This window comes from Cannabis sativa, chromosome 4, assembly GCF_029168945.1.
Source record: "Cannabis sativa cultivar Pink pepper isolate KNU-18-1 chromosome 4, ASM2916894v1, whole genome shotgun sequence".
NCBI classification, from domain to species: Eukaryota; Viridiplantae; Streptophyta; class Magnoliopsida; order Rosales; family Cannabaceae; genus Cannabis; species Cannabis sativa.
Genome location: NC_083604.1, coordinates 81,362,028 through 81,380,814, shown reverse-complemented (window position 1 = coordinate 81,380,814; position 18,787 = coordinate 81,362,028). Strand labels below are relative to the sequence as shown.

The following is an 18,787-nucleotide window of genomic DNA, read 5'->3' as shown; positions in this document are numbered from 1 at the left end:
ATTGAGGTGACAGGGGTAAAATCGGTAAAGTGTTAAAAAAAAAGGTAAAAATGATAGATTTTAAAAAATAAGATAACAATAAAAGAGGTTAATATAAAAAAGGTATAGAGTCTAATTTTCTCAAAAAAAAAAAAAAAAAGTATTTCTAAACTTATCCATTTGTGGGCCTTAAGTATTTGAGTTAGCCCAATTAGGCCCAATTAGAATAGTACACCCATAACGTGATATTATTAGGGTTCAATACAGAGCTTCTCTCTCCATACTTCGCTCTCCGTTACTCTCCATCGGCACCGATCGGAGATGAGGGATTCCGTTTGCTAATAGGCCGTTCAGTTGTCCAAATCGGCTTCATTATCATCTCAGCTTCACTCACAGGTATGACTTTGAGAAACAATGGTTTCTTGTAGCTTTCATCTATTTCTTCAAAGATTTCATTTTTCCATTTTCATAATCTTTTGATTTCTCGCCTTTCTGTATTTTTTTTTCCTATGGTGTAATCTTGTTTATGAATCAATGCATGTGTTTTGTTCTGATCAGTGAAAAATAAGCATTAGTTTGGTTTTGAAATGTGCTAATAATACACTGATTTGATTCTTTAAATATGTAAGGGTTGTTTATCTGAAATAGGGGTGAACATTCAAACCGCAAAACCGACACCGACCAGTAAACCGACTGTTAAAAAACCGAGAAAATGGCGCCACGTCATAACCGAAACCGTTTAAAAAAAAACCGACCACACCGCTGTAACTGGCGGTCGGTTACGGTTTGGCCAATAAGTTGGCGGTTATAACCGTAACCGACCATTTATTTCACATTCCTTTACAACATATTATATCTTCAATATATATATATTATATAATATTAATATATAGTAAAGGTTTTCATTTATAATTATATATATATATAAAAATAGTTTAACTTTTTTCTTTGTCAGGAGGAATCTTTTCCTTTTTTCAAAAATATTACTTTATTTATATTATTATTATATATCACACATTCACATCACTCACCTCACTCACTCCACCCACCCACGCACCTCACTCACTCAATATTTATCTCTCTATTAGGTTACCACTTACCACAAACCAAAAGAAAGAAAAAGAAAAGAGAGCAGCCAGAGGAGGAGCGGCAGCGGCTGGACGCTGGAGTGGGAAGAAACTGGTATGTGATCTCTTTAATTTTAAGGATTTTTAGTTTGAGGAACGAGTTGTTTTGCCATTTATATGTTCTTTTTTCTATTTTATTCTGCAATGGTAGTTTACAAACACTCTGTCGTGATGGGTTTGTTCTTAAATTTTTTTAGTTCTCTATGTACAATCTAATCCTCTCTTCCTCATTTTTTTAAAATTAATTCTGTAATACATAATTAAGCTGATGAACTTTGAGAGAGGCAGAGGATGTGAGAGATTTGCTAGGCTGTAATGACCTCAATTGTTGAAATGGGACAATATCACACATATATATTAATATTTAGTTGTAATATTGAAAAGTTGGGGTAATTTATTAGTTTCATTGTATTGTTAATGAAGCTGCTAATTTGAAATTCTTGATTCAAATCCAAGCATGCATTCATTTTCAGTTAGGACAATATATAAATGTATTTATAAAATTGTTGATAGCCTTTTTTTTTTGGGTATAGTGTATTTTAGATTTACATAGACATGATTGAAAAGATATAATCAGATTTGAGTTTGCATTCCTAGCTACTCTCTGAATTTTAGTACGAGGCATATGCATAAGCTATTTAATTTGCTAATGTATAATCTGTCTTTGCATAATTTATGTATAATATCGGCCTATACATAGGGTGATTTCACAAATTAGAAATGTTATTACTTTGATAATTACTTATATTTTTTAAGGGGATAATTTCATTGTCTCTGATCTTCAAGATTAATAGACAATAATGTCTGCTAATTGCCAGATTCTGAAATTTATTTCAGATTCTATTCGAGAGCTTCTTAGATTGACATTTACATGAAATTGTTGCACACTGTGTGAGCATCTTTATGTATGAGTATGCAATTGTTCACTCAGTATGTATTTTATCTTTTTTTCTTTGTGGGAAATTTTGTGTTGAAAGCACAGTAATCTGGGTCATCAGCGAACGCCTCATAGCTAACAAACTGTACAACACAACACATTATTAATCATAACTAATTCTGCTCGCTATTAGTATTTGAGTATATTAGTTAGTTCATGAGAAGTGGAGTGTATTTTCTCCTGCAAATTTAAGAATGAATTCTACTAAAATGTTCAATTCCTTGAAATCCGACACCTACGTTTGTTTAAATGTTTTTTTTTTATTTGTTTATTTTTGTTAAGATGTGAAATTGTGAATGGGATAATGAATTATGACACAGTATTAGTAGAGAGAGATTTGTTACTCTGATTTCTGGATATAAGTTTACCAACCATTCTATGTGAGTAAACATTCTGAAATTTAGTTTGATGGAATAAGCTAGATGAAGAACTGTTAATGGAGGTGAAATTTGAGTGATTAAATATTGTTGGTTTTACAGGTCCCCAAGAGAAGAGAGTTCCTTAGGAAGTTCAAAATCTGTTGACGACATTGCAATGAGAAAGATTGCACACCATGTTTGTGGACTTTCTACTAGCTCAAATTTGAGCTCTAGTATTATGCATAACAAGGGTGTCTCTGCTCCATATGCTTTGATGAGTTTCCTTTCTTCCATACATTCTGGAAGTACAAAAGAAATCGAGAACAGAGATAATCCCATGAACTTTGTAAGGGGTATTATAGAACAAGATGAAAGAAACCCAAGTGGTTTTATTTCGCAAAATGATAGAAACCCAAGGGGTTTTATGCCGCAAAATGAAAGGAGCTCCTTCCCAAGGAGTTCCTTCCCAAGGAGTTTCATACCACAAGACGATAGAAACCAAAGGGGTTTTACACAACGAGATGAAAGAAACCCCATGAACTTTGTAAGGGGTATTTTACAACAAGACGAAAGAAATTTGTTCGGGGGTTCTCGCTTTCCTCGATACAATCTTGAGCGTGATGCTGATTTTGTCCACATAAAGTTGATGCGCAACAATACATTTGTTACAGTTACAGATTCAAAGGGAAACAAAAAGATGGGAGCTTCAGCTGGATCTTTGCCCGAAATGAAAGGAGGAGCAAAGCAGTCTCGGTATGCTGCTGAAGCAACTGCAGAGCACGTAGGAAGAATGTCGAAAAATATGGGATTAAAATCAGTTGTGATGAAGGTGAAAGGGTTTACTTTCTTTAAAAAGAAAAAGCAAGCAATTATAAGCTGGAGAGAAGGGTTTACTAATTCAAGAGGGGATCAGAATCCAATAGTATATCTTGAGGATACAACTCGGCGTCCCCATAATGGCTGCCGGCTCCCCAAAAAGCGGCGTACTTAGTACTAACAAAGCTGGTTGGTTATTGAACTTTATTTCACTTGGGAATCACAGTCCTTTTCTCATATCATTTTATATTTTTGTAAGAGTTCAAACCAAAAAACTCATAGACAAAATAAAAATAGATGCAAAGGGTAATGGCTTTTTAAGAATACCTTCTGTTTTGGACTACTAGCTCGGTTGTGATCTTTATTTAGTTCTTTCTTAATACCTTTTTGTTTTCATTGATACTGATTTGTTGTAGCTGAACTTTGTCGAACTTCCTTTGGGTTACAATCAATGATTTTGAATGTTATACAAAAATAATGAATAGTTGTCTTTCTCTATTGGATTTTCATGCTTTGGTTTATTGTCTATCTTTGTTGTTCTTAAACTCTTCAAGTGCACCCACCTTGTTGAAGATACATAAGATTATTTATGTTATTTTTTTATTAGTACATTTAAATTAATTATTAAACATAAAACTTAATTACACAATAAAATATTAGATGATTTGATTTAGTTTCTTGTCATGATGATTTAAATTTAGTACAATACATTGTAAGAGTAGTAAATATTTATATAAGTAAACGTAAACAAGAGGCCTATTAGCTCAGCTGGTTAGAGCGTCGTGCTAATAACGCGAAGGTCGCAGGTTCGAGACCTGCATGGGCCATTTTCATTATCTATTTTATTTCTTTTAATTAAAATCATATGTGGGACTAGTGTAGTGTGAACTGAAAAATAGTCAAAGTCAAATAGATTTATATAACCAGTACTGTGTGAATTTATTCCATTTCCATAAAAAAAAAAAAATATTAAAATACAAACGCGTACCATAGAAATACAAAGTAAGACTAGTTAGTTGACTCCTTGACTTATATATCAACATCCATTCACTTCAAAAAAAAAAAAAATGTATATATTAAATTGCTAAAAATATATATATATATAATTCAATATATTTTTTATTATTAGTATTTCATGATCATAGAAATTAGTAATGTTGTTACGGGTGTTTATTGCATCGCATTCAATTTTTTTTAGGTTTATTTAGATCCGATCTAATTATATGTTAGATTTTACTATCTGATCGATCTAATTAATTTTAGTCATTCGATCCATTAGATGTTGAATTAGATTGGTCCTTATCTGTTAGATGTATTTCATATATATTTATTGGTTTAATTTGTGTTTATTTAATATTTTAGACCTAGTATTTTTTTTTAATCGGATCGGATCCATCTAATATTTTAGATCCAGTATGTATTGGATTGGATGAATCATCCGATCCAAGAAAAAAAAAAGTTAAATTTTAATGTTAATTTTATATATGCGTATATATTTTACGTGTAATAATATAAAATTTAATTACTCATCCAAACTAAATGAAAATACTAATTAGTTCGATTGGATGTTGGATGTATTGGATTTTTCGACACCCCATCCAACATTTGATTCGATTAAATTAGATATTCAAAATAACATATCCAATCTGATCTGATCTGATCTGATCACAATTGGATGTCTATTGTTTGGCAGTCAATTGTAATTGGATCAGTAGATTATTATTGGATTGGATAATTTATGCACCCCTAAATATAGGCTGTGCAAACTTATTAATAAATAAAATATATGTATAACATATAGTTTTTCTTAATTATTTTTTTTATTGCTTTAATAGTATTTGAATCAAATTTGACACATGAGTAAATTTAGCTAAAATAATATAACACATTTTTTAAATTTTATATACATTGGAGAGGCATCAATTATCGGATAAAAATTTGTCACAAGCTATTACTACTATTATATGTATATACATTTGTAATTATCACTATTTTTAATAAAATATATTAAAGCAAGTATATTAATTTACTATTAGGCTAGGTGTAGTTTTAATTTTTCTTTTCTTAATTAAATAAATTAGAGTTTTTTTTTATAATGAAAATAAATTTGAGCTTTTTTATCTCATGAAAATATGCCTTTACGATTTCTTTCTTAATTAACTACATGTGCAAAGTCTTATAATAATAATAATAATAATAATAATAATAATAATAATAAATAAAGAAAGAAAGAAAACCTCTAAAAAGGGGCAAAGTGAGAGTGGGGAGTAGTTGTCATTTTTCCACAAGTTAGATACCCATCTTTTAATAAATTTTATTATTTTTCTCCCATTCAAAAAAAATATAAAATAAACATTTCTTATCATCAAAGTCAAAATGGGAATTCTCATAATATATAGTCAAACAAAATATGCATTTAGATTCACACCCTACACATTGGTCACTAATTGAATTTTAGCACCATTCATTTATGTTCTATACACATAAGATAGTGATCCACTTTCTAATATTTTAAACTCTTTTATTATTATTGCTTTTAATCTTTATATTTATTAATGATTAATTATATTTTCATATTCATAATTTTTGTAAGAAAAATGCACTTAAAATAATGCTCCAAGCTTATCCACATATTTCCTTTGTTATATACATATTTCATTCTATTTTAAATGATTGAAGCAATTAGCTTATTATAATAATAGTTTAGTAATGATGCCTTGTCTTTCATCATCATCACCTATATATTAAGTGTAAAACTTGATTTTCCACACTAAGAAAAATAATATATGTATAATTTTTATACAATACTCAACAAAATAATATAAAGTGCTTCGCTAATACACTCGAAAATAATTCGACATCAAAAAAATTAAAAAATTTATTTTATTTTTTTTTATGATCGTTTACGTTACATTTATTTAAGGCATAGTGTAAATTTTTAAAAAATTCAGAATATTTACAATATAAATAGCAGTGTTCAAATAGTACTTTATTTCACACGAGTATAAAATAAAATATTCATGTATACAACTAATTGTTTGAACTATATTTTCAGTGTGTTAAATTTTACCAAATTTTTTAAATTGTATAAAATATTTTAAATAACTACAATTTTAACGATCATGAAGAAAAAAAAAATTAATTAAAAAATTCAAATGAATATACTGAAATAGTTAGAGAACGCATATACACCATTCTTAGGGAGTGCACCAAAAAATTCTCTAAGATGTTTTGTTTGTTTTTTTGAATGAAATTTGCTAACTTTTCTTACTCTGAATTTGCAAAGTATGTGTTAATAATGAATTTAAAAGGTTGAAGAATTGGTTTAAAAATGAGAAAATAATATGAATGAGATTAATGCATGATGTTGAAAAATAAGAAACATAAATTAGTCCAAATACCAAATGATGATAATGAGAGTTTACCAAAGAATTAATAGTAGTTTGTAAGATTATAATTAACTAATATAAAAAAGAAACTATACTCATGAATGAAAAGGATTTATATACGTAAAAGAGATTATTATTTATGACATACTACTAACAATTTTTGATCTATTTGCACAACACAAATTAATTTATTTTAAAAATCATCTTTAATCGATTAAATTTTCATCTAATATTCACATTTTTAGCGGCTTGAGTTCCTAATTCAATTAATTTTTTATTTATCGCCCGACATTAAAAGAATTTTTTGGTGTGGTGTGGGGTTCAATTGGGAGGTCAATGTTATATTATTTATAATAATATAATATATAGATTAAATATGTGTAATAAACTAATAATATGTAACATATGACAATGTATATTAGTTGTCATCTTTTTGTAACATTTGGGAGTTACTTGTTACTATGAGTAACCTCCACCATCATCACCAACATTAAGAGTGTAAAAAGATGTTACACATCTTAATTTGAAATTCTTAATGCTATAGGAGTTATGGTGTGTGTAGGAGTTACATTTGAGTCCATAACATCTATGGGGTTATGAGTTTGAATTTCAAATGGTGATGATATCCTAAACACTATATAAAGAGGTCTAAGGTGCTCATTTTGGAGATGAAGTTTTCTATCAAGAAAGCACTTTGCTAGAAAACCCTAAAAGGCTTGATAATTCCCAAAGCTATTTCCTAGAGAGTTCCCTTAGTGCTTAGAGATAGGGGGAAATAAGCTTTTGGACAAAGGTGTAATACCTTGTTCAAGTCATAGTGATCCCCACTAATCTACACTCAAGGTTGTGAGTGAGTGTATACATATATATTATTCTCTTGTTATATATATATTATTTTATATGTGTTGTAATCTATCTTCTTCTACCTTTCTTATATATATAACATATATAGTGTATATATATTGTATATTATGTTGTTGTAACATTTATTTAATCTCTTTGTTGGTCCTTGTATTGTATTACAATAGAGTTGTAATAAATCTTGATTTTCTTCCATTGTTATAAAATCTCTAACAATCAAAAGCTTATCCCTTTTCAATGGAAGAGGTGATAAATCAAGATTTTGAAAATACAAGGATAAGAGATTTTATGTGAAAACCATTCATGGGTGAACATGGTGGTGTATATTATGTGATTTACTATTTTATATGATAGTAATATATATAATATATATATGAGTTATATATATGTGACATATATGTGATTATGAGTTTATATCATATAATATATAGTAATATAGAATATGATATTTAAATTTATAAAATGTTTATATGTGTATATATATATGAGATATATAATATATAACATGTATATATGAGTAATATATATTATATATATGTAGAGCATGTGATATAATATATATTAGTGAGATTAAATATGTAGAAATAATTATTTCTATGTATTTATTTGAGACATGCATATATAATATATGTTATATATATGTGTATATAATATATATCATGTATAATTAATATTGTGTATGTTACATACATATATATTATATTAATAGGCATAGAATTATTATTTGAGAGTTATAATTCATGCATGGGAGCTATATATTAATTTTGTACATTAATATACAAATTATATAATGTATATGATGATAATATTGATAGTGTTTATTACTATTGATGTGGAGATTATTATCATATATATTGTGAATAAAGAGAATTTGAAATTCTTTTTCAATAGTGATTTAAAAAAAAAAAAAAAATTTTGTAACTTGTGAGAAGTTACATTCTTTTTGAATAAAAAGTGATAATTATCTCATATTATGAGATAAGAAAAGTGAACTATATGAGAGTTACACTTATGAGAATTGTCTTGTCATAGCAAGAACAAATGGATTAAAAGTGAATCCAAACTTGTGAAATGAGCCATAAATTGGAAGAGCAATTTTGGACTCAAAAGTAAATGAATCAATGTGGATTCAAAAATAGTGAAAAGATAACAAAATTGGAGAAGCAATTTTGAATCTTAAATGATCAAAGTTGTGAACAAAATTGTTGAGAATTTTGTTAACTTTGGTATAATTTTGGGCTAATTTCAATAAGGAGATAACCATAAATTATGAGTAAAATAATCACATTATTTTATGAGTAGTAATGTGAGTTTGACATTTTAGATTTATTGAGAAAACTAAAAATGTCAAATGATATTTTTTAAGGTGACCTTAAAAAGTCATTTCAAGAGGAAATACACAAAAGTGATATTTTATATACACTATGCTAGAAATGTGGGGGTGAGCCACAATGTGTTGAGACATTGTTGATTAATTTATTTGATTTTGAATTCAAATTCTAAATCAAGTTTGGCTATGTGCATAAGTGAAAATATTGACATATTTGGTGTCAAATTTTTGGTAAAAATAATTTCAAGAAGGAAATTAAATTTAAGAAAAATTATAGAGACAAAGTGGTCTTTTATATTTTAAAATCAAGATATTATCTTGATAGTGAAATGTGAAAGTGTGGAGGTGATACTCCAATATGAAAAGTTTAAGACATGTTTGGTGTCTTAAAATAAAGTATAATTTAGACATGTTTGGTGTCTAAATTAGTGTTTAATTTTGATATGCATGGTATCAAAATTATTGAGAATTTGAGTTGTGTGAAAATTAATCTTTTATGATTAAATTTTCAAAGCTTAAGTACTTAAGGAGAAAAGTGGTCACAAAGTGAACACTATATTTTTGGCATGCATGATTCACATGGAATCAATAGTGAGAGGTTATAACAAATCGCTTAATCTCCGTACAAGATTAAAGCATGAATTTTCGAGGGATGGGACCTGAACTCTCTTAGCGTTTTGCTCATTGATGGTAACCTATCTTAACACTAGTAAAAATCTAGTCTTAAGTTCAATAGGTAATAACAAGTCAATAGAGTGAATGTGGTACTCAATTGTCCCATCTATGGATGAGTACATGTTGTAAAATTGAGGGTTAAAACCAAAAGGTTTTTTAATGGAGTTTAATCTTAAGAAAACTCACTTAAGCTTAAGAAGTGTCTAAAGAGTGGTGAGACACTAAAAATCCACCTATATGGACTAGAGGTGGTGCCGCCTCTTATGAGAATTGGGAGTTATTCTCTAGAGAGTCCATGAATTGGAATTTTGCACATGGCCATTAACGGTGCAAGAGCGAGACATGCGGTCTCAAGTGAGCATTAGCGAGGGTGTGTGTGTTATCACCGGTTTGTATTAAAGGAATAATGGTTCAATGCTACGGCAACCAAAATTTCATCAAACTTTGTGGTAATTACACTAAAATAAAATTCAAGTCGAAAGACATTTTATCTAATGCACATAAGCAAGACTTCTTAAAAGTGTGTATTTAGTCAATCAAAGTGGGGGAATGTTATATTTTGATATAATATTTTTGATTGATTAAATAAATGTTACAAAAGTTACAAGTTTGTTACTAAAGAGATAATATTTAATCTAGTGGGAGATTGTTATATTATTTATAATAATATAATATATAGATTAAATATGTGTAATAAACTAATAATATGTAACATATGACAATGTATATTAGTTGTCATCTTTTTGTAACATTTGGGAGTTACTTGTTACTATGAGTAACCTCCACCATCATCACCAACATTAAGAGTGTAAAAAGATGTTACACATCTTAATTTGAAATTCTTAATGCTATAGGAGTTATGGTGTGTGTAGGAGTTACATTTGAGTCCATAACATCTATGGGGTTATGAGTTTGAATTTCAAATGGTGATGATATCCTAAACACTATATAAAGAGGTCTAAGGTGCTCATTTTGGAGATGAAGTTTTCTATCAAGAAAGCACTTTGCTAGAAAACCCTAAAAGGCTTGATAATTCCCAAAGCTATTTCCTAGAGAGTTCCCTTAGTGCTTAGAGATAGGGGGAAATAAGCTTTTGGACAAAGGTGTAATACCTTGTTCAAGTCATAGTGATCCCCACTAATCTACACTCAAGGTTGTGAGTGAGTGTATACATATATATTATTCTCTTGTTATATATATATATTATTTTATATGTGTTGTAATCTATCTTCTTCTACCTTTCTTATATATATAACATATATAGTGTATATATATTGTATATTATGTTGTTGTAACATTTATTTAATCTCTTTGTTGGTCCTTGTATTGTATTACAATAGAGTTGTAATAAATCTTGATTTTCTTCCATTGTTATAAAATCTCTAACAGTCAATTGTATGTTATTTTTTTTATTCATTGTATACCAAAAAAAAAATGAATTGTATAGAAATAAAATAGATATTACATATTTGTATATTATATTGTTTTAATTTAATGTTTTATTCTTTAAATTTTGAATTCTCAACTGTATTCATATGTATATGTTTGTTTCTCATAAAATGGGGGTATAATTAATTTGATACTCTTGTCTTTTTATATATTCTTAGTGGTTTTGTATCGAATTATTTATAAACTTGAAGAATATTGTTATTATATTTATGTTATATATATTTGTTTACATTTAGTGTAGCATGTAATAAATAAGTGAAATATTATTAATTTTAATTTTAGACGATCAGAGTCAAAAGAGTGTAATGTAAATTGAGTAGAGGGATAAAGTCAAGATTATGAGCTTTTTCATCATCTCAATTCTATGTATCCATCACTTTCACTTTTAATTTAATTTTGTCAAGTCAACAGTCAAATAATACATTTAGATTTACACATATTAGTCAAAAAAGAATTCGTTATTGGACGTCGGTGATGTTTAGCACCTTTTATAGATAACGTCTCACGATTGGTTGATAATATTTTTAAAAAATTATTTTCTTAAGTTATATAGGACTCGATATTTAATTACACCAATAGCAGTATAACACTAAAAATACTAGACACCAATAATACTTTTTAGTACTTCTACAAATGCATACATTAATTAAGACACAAACTCCTACACTTGTTCCTTAACAAAAGAAAAGAAAACCTCCTACACTTATGGAAAGTTAAAATATTGATGTTGTAGAATAATTAGCATCCTTCAAAAAACATTTAATGAATTTTTTATATGATCTTAAATTAAAGTGTACATAATTAACTAAAATTAGAACACACAATATATTTAATGAGCAGAAATTATATAAAAACTACATTGTTATGAATATATAAATAATTTTATTTTAAAAAATATATATACATAAATAATTTGCACTATATAATTTAGTAATACTAAATTTATTTTTAAAAAGTAGAAGTTGCAAGTTCAAACCCATTACCCAAATTTGTAAATAAAAGAAGAAAAATCAAACCTAACTAAGACTGCACATTTATTTTGTTTGGTAAAATAACCAAACATTGTAGGCCAAACAGCTACACCCATAAGTGGTGTGAAGAACATGTTTGATATTATTTTTTGTTTTTTTGTTTTTAAAATATTATTTTTAGAAATGAAAACAAAAAATAATTTTTGAAATTTTTAAAACACAATTTACATTTGCTTAGTATTTTCTAAAAATAATATTGACCAAAAGTTAATTATTTTTTAAATAGAAAACAATATTTTATTGTTTTCAAAATTCTTATTTTTTGTAATTTTATTTTTTCAAAACTGTTATCAAAAAACAAGACCAAACAATTCTTATTATTTTTAAAAAATAATTTCTTATTTTTAAAATAAAAAACAATTTTTTAATTATGATGTCAAACATGCACCTATTGTCCTACCCTGTAATGTCATTGGGCCAACCGAAATAGGGTTCATCATTTCCTAGACCAAACAACCAACTCAAGTCAATTTTTTTCAATAATAACAGAAATATTTAACAAGCTTAGCTACATTTAGCTATGCACTATATTATAATGGTTATTTTATTGTAGGTGCTCCAAAAAATAATAAAATAATAAAAACAAAATCTACATTTACAAAAATAAACTAGTATTTTAGTACATATTTCTATATGCACATCTGAACAATTAGAATCATTTTTCTGTTCAAAAAAAAAAAAAAAAGGAATCATTTGATTTTGATCCAATAAATTACACATGATGTTTAGGATCCACTTTGTAATACTTTAAACTTCTTTTAATAATTAACTATTAAATATTTGTACTAAAAGGATGGCTCTAGTTGAGTCTAGTCACATGATATAACTTATCCACCCAAATATCTCTTCACTAATTTGTCTTTTTTCATTTAAAAATTTGATATATATAATAATAACCTTAATATATATATAAACAAATTATAGTTTAGTAGCTGTTAAGCATGACATAATTTCTACACCAAGAAAAATACAGTTCTGAAAAGTCAAACTTACATATTTCAAGTCAACAAAATAATTTCCTATAAATAATAAAAGCTGGAAAATGCACTGCAGTCACAATTGAATTGTTCTTATTTTTCACATATTTTTATTTTTATATATTTATATATTTATGAGAACCTTCATAGAAAGTACATCAAATTTTCTTAGGCATTAATGGCTTACTTCAATGTGTCTTAAAGTGAAAATGAAACCCAAGTTGGCTTTTTTATTCAAAGCTTCAAAATCAAAATATGGACCCTCAAATTCTGCTCTTGTCCATTTCACTCCTAATTTTCATGGCTGAATAAACTCATTATATATCTTCTTCTTTTTCTTCCATTTGTAATGACAAAAATGAAATGTGAATGTTTTGATTTTTGAGTGTCAAGAATATGTGTGACATTATTAGATTCTATTTTCCATTATAAAAAAAGTGAGAAAATAAAAACCAAGTTTTTTATTCAGATCATTCAACAACACCATGAAAAGTGTTATTGTTTTTCTTCTTCTTAATTTTCTTGTGCTTCCATTGAAGATTACTTCCTCACCAAGAACACAAGCAGAGGCTCTCATAACATGGAAGAAAAGCTTATCAATGGAATCATCTTCTCTGGATTCATGGGACAGCAACAACATCATTAATCTCTGCAACTGGACTAATGTTGTCTGTGATGTTTCCAATGGAGAAATCTCACAAATAGATCTCTCCAACTTGGAGCTCAATGGAAAATTGGACAACTTCAACTTCACTCCATTTCTTAACATCACTGTCTTCAACCTCAACAATTGTAAGCTCTCTGGTTCCATACCACCAGCCATTGGTAATCTCACCAAGCTCACTTTGTTGGACTTGAGTGACAATGATATTGAAGGTGAAATCCCATTGGAGATAACCCAATTGTCAGAGCTTCAATATCTAAGTTTGTTCAACAATTTTCTTGAGGGGCCAATACCTTATCAGATCAGTAATCTCAAAAAGGTATGGTACTTATCACTTGGAGCAAACAATTTGGTGAATTCTGATTGGTCTAAATTTTCAACCATGCCTTCATTGACTTACCTTGATTTATACTTGAATTTGTTCAATTCAACATTCCCTGATTTCATATCAAAGTGTAAGAACTTAACTTTCTTAGACATGTCTCAAAACAGTTGGACTGGTTCAATTCCTGAATCTGTGTTTTCCAATCTTGTCAAACTCCAATCTTTCAATCTCACCAATATTGGATTCAAGGGTCATTTGTCAGCCAACATTTCAAATCTTTCTCAGCTCACACACCTTCATTTTCCAAATAACTTTCTCAGTGGTGAAATTCCTCAAGGAATTGGTTTGTTGCATAATCTTGAGGTTCTTGAATTGTATAACAATACCTTTAGTGGGAGTATTCCTTCTTCTATTGGTCAACTCAAGAATCTTTTGACTCTTGATCTTAGGATGAATTTCTTAAACTCAACAATTCCTTCTCAGCTTGGTTCTTGCACTAAGCTCAGTTACTTGGCTTTGGCTGCAAATAATCTCAGAGGGGAAATTCCTTTGTCATTATCCAATCTGAATAGTCTCACAGAAATTGGTATATCAGATAACAAACTTTCTGGCCCTCTCTCCTCTGAATTAATCTCTAATTGGACTTCTCTCACCTCATTACAACTTCAAAACAACACACTTAGTGGGAAAATTCCAAAAGAAATTGGCTTATTGAAAAACATCACCTTCATTTTCCTATACCAGAATAACTTCACTGGTTCAATTCCTACTGAGATTGGTAACTTGGAGCAACTTGGAAGCTTGGATCTTTCTGGTAACCATCTCACAGGTCCAATTCCAAAGTCTCTATGGAACCTCAAAAACCTCATTTCTATCCAACTTTTCTACAACAATCTGAATGGAACAATCCCACCAGAGATTGAAAATCTAGAACTCCTCCAAACTTTTGATGTCAACACAAACCAACTTTCAGGAGAGTTACCAGTTACCATTTCCAGCCTCAGAAACTTGGAGGGCTTCTCTGTTTTCACCAATAACTTCAAAGGAAAAATCCCAAAAGACTTTGGCAAGTTCAGTCCTAATTTGAATGTCATTAGCTTTTCAAACAACAGCTTCAATGGAGAATTGCCACCCCATTTGTGCAGCGGTTTAAAGCTCGAAACTTTAACTGTAAACAACAACAGTTTCACCGGATCATTGCCAGAATGCCTGAGACAATGCACCAACTTAACCAGAGTCAGACTTGACCAGAACAATTTCACAGCAAACATCACCAATGCCTTTGGTTCTCACCCCAAACTTGAATCAATCTTTTTTGATGATAACCAATTCATTGGTCAAATTTCAAGCACATGGGAAAAATGCAAGAATCTCACCAGATTGCAGATGGGTCGAAACAAAATCTCAGGTAAAATCCCATCTGAGCTTGGAAACATGAAAAAGTTGCAATATTTGAGCTTGGAATCAAATGAGCTAAGTGGGGTTATCCCAACTCAATTGGGAAACCTTAGTCTCTTGTTTGTGCTTAATCTAAGCAACAATCATTTCAATGGGAACATTCCTAGAAGCCTCTCCAAGCTAACAAGGCTTGAAAGTTTTGATCTTTCTTCAAACAATTTTTCTGGGTTAATCCCAACTTGGCTCCAAGATTACAGAAGCTTGTCAAGTTTGAATCTTAGTCACAACAAATTCTCAGGAGAAATACCACAAGAGGTTGGAAACTTGGTTTCATTGAAATACATGTTGGATCTCAGCAGCAATTTGTTATCTGGAGAAATCCCATCAAACTTGGTAAAGCTTTCATCTTTGGAAATCTTCAATGTCTCAAATAATCAACTCAGTGGTGAAATCCCATCATCTTTCTCCAGCATGGTCAGTTTAGTTTCGGTTGATTTCTCTTATAACAACTTGACTGGTGAAATACCAACTGGGAAACCTTTCAAAAATAAAAATGCTTTCTTGGGAAACTCTGGTTTGTGCATAGGAGAATCTGGTGGAGTCAACAACAACCTGAATCTGAATCTTTGTAGCTCAACAACAAACAACAACAAATCAAGCAACAACAACAGAACAACACATATTCTTATTGGGGTTCTTGTTCCAATCTGTGCTTTGATAATATTTGCAAGTGTGACAGTCATAATTTGCTTACTGAGACAGAAAAACAGACTCCTTGATGATGAGAATCAAAGCTCTGAAAACAACAAGTTTGAAGAATCACTGATATGGGAAAAAGAAGGGAAATTTACTTTCAGGGAAATTGTTAAAGCCACAGAAGATTTCTCAGAGAAATTCTGCATTGGTAAAGGAGGGTTTGGTAGTGTGTACAAGGCTGTTCTTTCTTCAAACACTGTTGCTGTCAAACGTTTGAATGTATCAGATTCAAATGATGTTCCCAAGAGTTACAGACAGAGTTTTCTTAATGAGATCAAGACTTTGACTGAAGTTAGGCACAGAAATATCATTAAGCTATATGGGTTTTGTTCAAGGAGAGGTTGTATGTTTTTGGTGTATGAATATATACAAAGAGGAAGTTTGGCTAAAGTGTTGTATGGCTTGGAAAGTGAAGAACTTGTTTGGGAAATAAGGATGAGAATTGTTCAAGGATTGGCTCATGCTCTTGCTTATTTACACCATGATTGTTCTCCTCCTATTGTTCATAGAGATGTTACTTTGAACAATGTTCTTCTTGAGTGGGATTTTGAGCCTAAATTGTCTGATTTTGGTACTGCAAGATTGTTGAGCCCTGATTCAACTAATTGGACTAGTGTTCAAGGGTCTTATGGCTACATGGCACCAGGTAATTTTCTTTGACCAATTCTTGTTAAAGTTCATTTTCCCTCTTATACCAAGCATGAGCATTTTACATTACTCAATTTCTTTGATAATGCCTTGTTAAAGTTCATTTTTTTGGTACTAACCATAAGCATTTATCTGTGTAACAAATCCTTGTTAAATCTCCTTTTTACAACTAAGCACAAGCATTTACATCACCCAATTTGTTTGACAAAATCCTAGTTAAAGTTCATTTCTTTAATACTAAGCAATAAGCATTTACAATACCCAATTTGTTTGACAAATTTTTTGTTGAAGCTCATTTTTTTATATAGTAAGCATAAGCATTTAAAATAGCCATTTTTTTGACAAATCCTTTTGTTAAAGTTCATTTTTTTATTACTAAGCAATAAACATTTACAATACCCAATTTGTTTAACAAATCCTTGTAAAAGTTCATCTTTATAATACTAACCATAACATAAGCATTTACAATTCCCAAATGGTTTGACAAATCCTTGTTAAAGTTCATTTCTTTATACTAATCATAAGCATTTACAACACCCTTTACTGATTATTGATCATTGTTTATCATGAAAAAACAGAATTGGCACAGACAATGAGAGTAACAGACAAGAGTGATGTGTATAGCTTTGGAGTTGTGGCATTAGAAGTAATGATGGGAAGGCACCCAGGTGAGATGCTTGAATCACTCTCATCATCATCATCAACAAAAGCATTGTCAAATGATACTGAAGTGCTTCTCAAGGATGTCATAGACCAGAGGTTGCCACCTCCTAATGGAAAATTGGCTGAGGCAGTGGTGTTCATGGTGACTGTAGCTTTGTCATGTGCTAGAACCAACCCGGATAGGCGGCCAAACATGAGGTTCGTGGCACAAGAGCTATCGGCTCACACTCAACCTTACCTGGCTGAGCCTTTTGGCTCCATAACAATGAACAAGTTAACCGGGTTTCAAAAGTGAGAAATGAAATTGTAAGTATTGGTGTTTTGAGCAAAAAAAAAATTAGTTCTGTGATATGATATGAGTAGTGGCAGATCTAGTTTAGAATTGTGTATAATCTTATAAAATCTTATAATGTTTTAGTATAAAGTAAGTGTGGAAATATAAGCTTGTATTGCCATATGATTTGTTATGGTGAAATGTTAATTAGATTATCAAGAATGAAATTTTCTCTATCAAGATAAGACTTTTATTAAGATTTCAAAGATTATGTCATTGTTTGGTTATTGATAACTCTTATTATACTATGTACTCTTCTTTAGAAATATAGTTTGACCTGTCAAAAAATTGGATTCTTTTTTCAACATTTTCTGAAAATAGCTTTTAATGCTTTTTGGAATTTCATAGTCAAAATATGGACTGATTTTTGTTTTCTTTAATGAAATTTGGAATTTGTGGTAAAGAGTGGTCATTTAGTGATTTTAATGGTCTAACTTTTCATTCATTCATATTCACATGGTTGTGGTCCATGAAGATTGTGACATATTTTTGATTCATCTTCACAAAGTTTATAGTCATAAGAGATAAAAATATCACTCAATTAATGCCTAAAGTAAATGATTTTCTTTTTTCAATATAACATATTTGAGTGGACCCTTTGCTCATCCTTTTCATTTAACAACCTCATTTATGATTCTGCAATTGCAGAATAAATATTACTGCAGAGTATATTTGACTTTGACCGTAAAATAAACTGATATATTTAACATAAAATCACTAAATGAGTATGTGATTCAATGTTATTCAAAATTACTTTTTTTAAGTTAAAATCATTAGATTAGTCTTGAAAAATAAATGTTTGGTTCATTGTAATGGTAATGAATAGGTCCATTATATTGTTTGTTTTTCCTTTTTAACTTTTGTAATCTATTACAATGTAATACTTATTACATTGAGTATTGTAATTAGGGATGCACATTTTCCTATGGGGATGGGGTCTCGCGGGGACCCGCCCCTAATGGGGCGGGGATTCCCCGTCTAAATGGGGAACGGGGCGGGGACGGGGATCAAATTTTGTCCCCGAATGTTAAACGGGACGGGGACGGGGATGACACTCCTCGCCCCGACG

The 18,787-nt window shown here is 29.7% G+C and overlaps 2 protein-coding genes and 1 non-coding gene across 3 annotated transcripts; all 3 read left to right on the top strand.

Moving 5' to 3' along the window:
• The first annotated feature begins 949 nt into the window (after positions 1 to 949).
• Positions 950 to 3,693, top strand: LOC115714247 (small ribosomal subunit protein uS11m). Its single transcript, XM_030642874.2, has 2 exons — positions 950 to 1,161; positions 2,523 to 3,693. The coding sequence occupies exon 2, from the start codon at positions 2,578 to 2,580 to the stop codon at positions 3,391 to 3,393; it is 816 nt and encodes a 271-aa protein (XP_030498734.2). The 5' UTR covers positions 950 to 1,161; positions 2,523 to 2,577; the 3' UTR covers positions 3,394 to 3,693.
• A 278-nt stretch (positions 3,694 to 3,971) lies between these two features.
• Positions 3,972 to 4,045, top strand: TRNAI-AAU (transfer RNA isoleucine (anticodon AAU)). The gene has a single exon. It is a non-coding gene; the product is annotated as a tRNA-Ile (tRNA).
• Positions 4,046 to 13,004: 8,959 nt separating this feature from the next.
• On the top strand, positions 13,005 to 17,924 carry LOC115714242 (MDIS1-interacting receptor like kinase 2). Its single transcript, XM_030642867.2, has 2 exons — positions 13,005 to 16,719; positions 17,300 to 17,924. Exons 1-2 carry the CDS (start codon positions 13,416 to 13,418, stop codon positions 17,677 to 17,679), a joined length of 3,684 nt encoding a protein of 1,227 aa, XP_030498727.2. The 5' UTR covers positions 13,005 to 13,415; the 3' UTR covers positions 17,680 to 17,924.
• Positions 17,925 to 18,787: the final 863 nt, after the last annotated feature.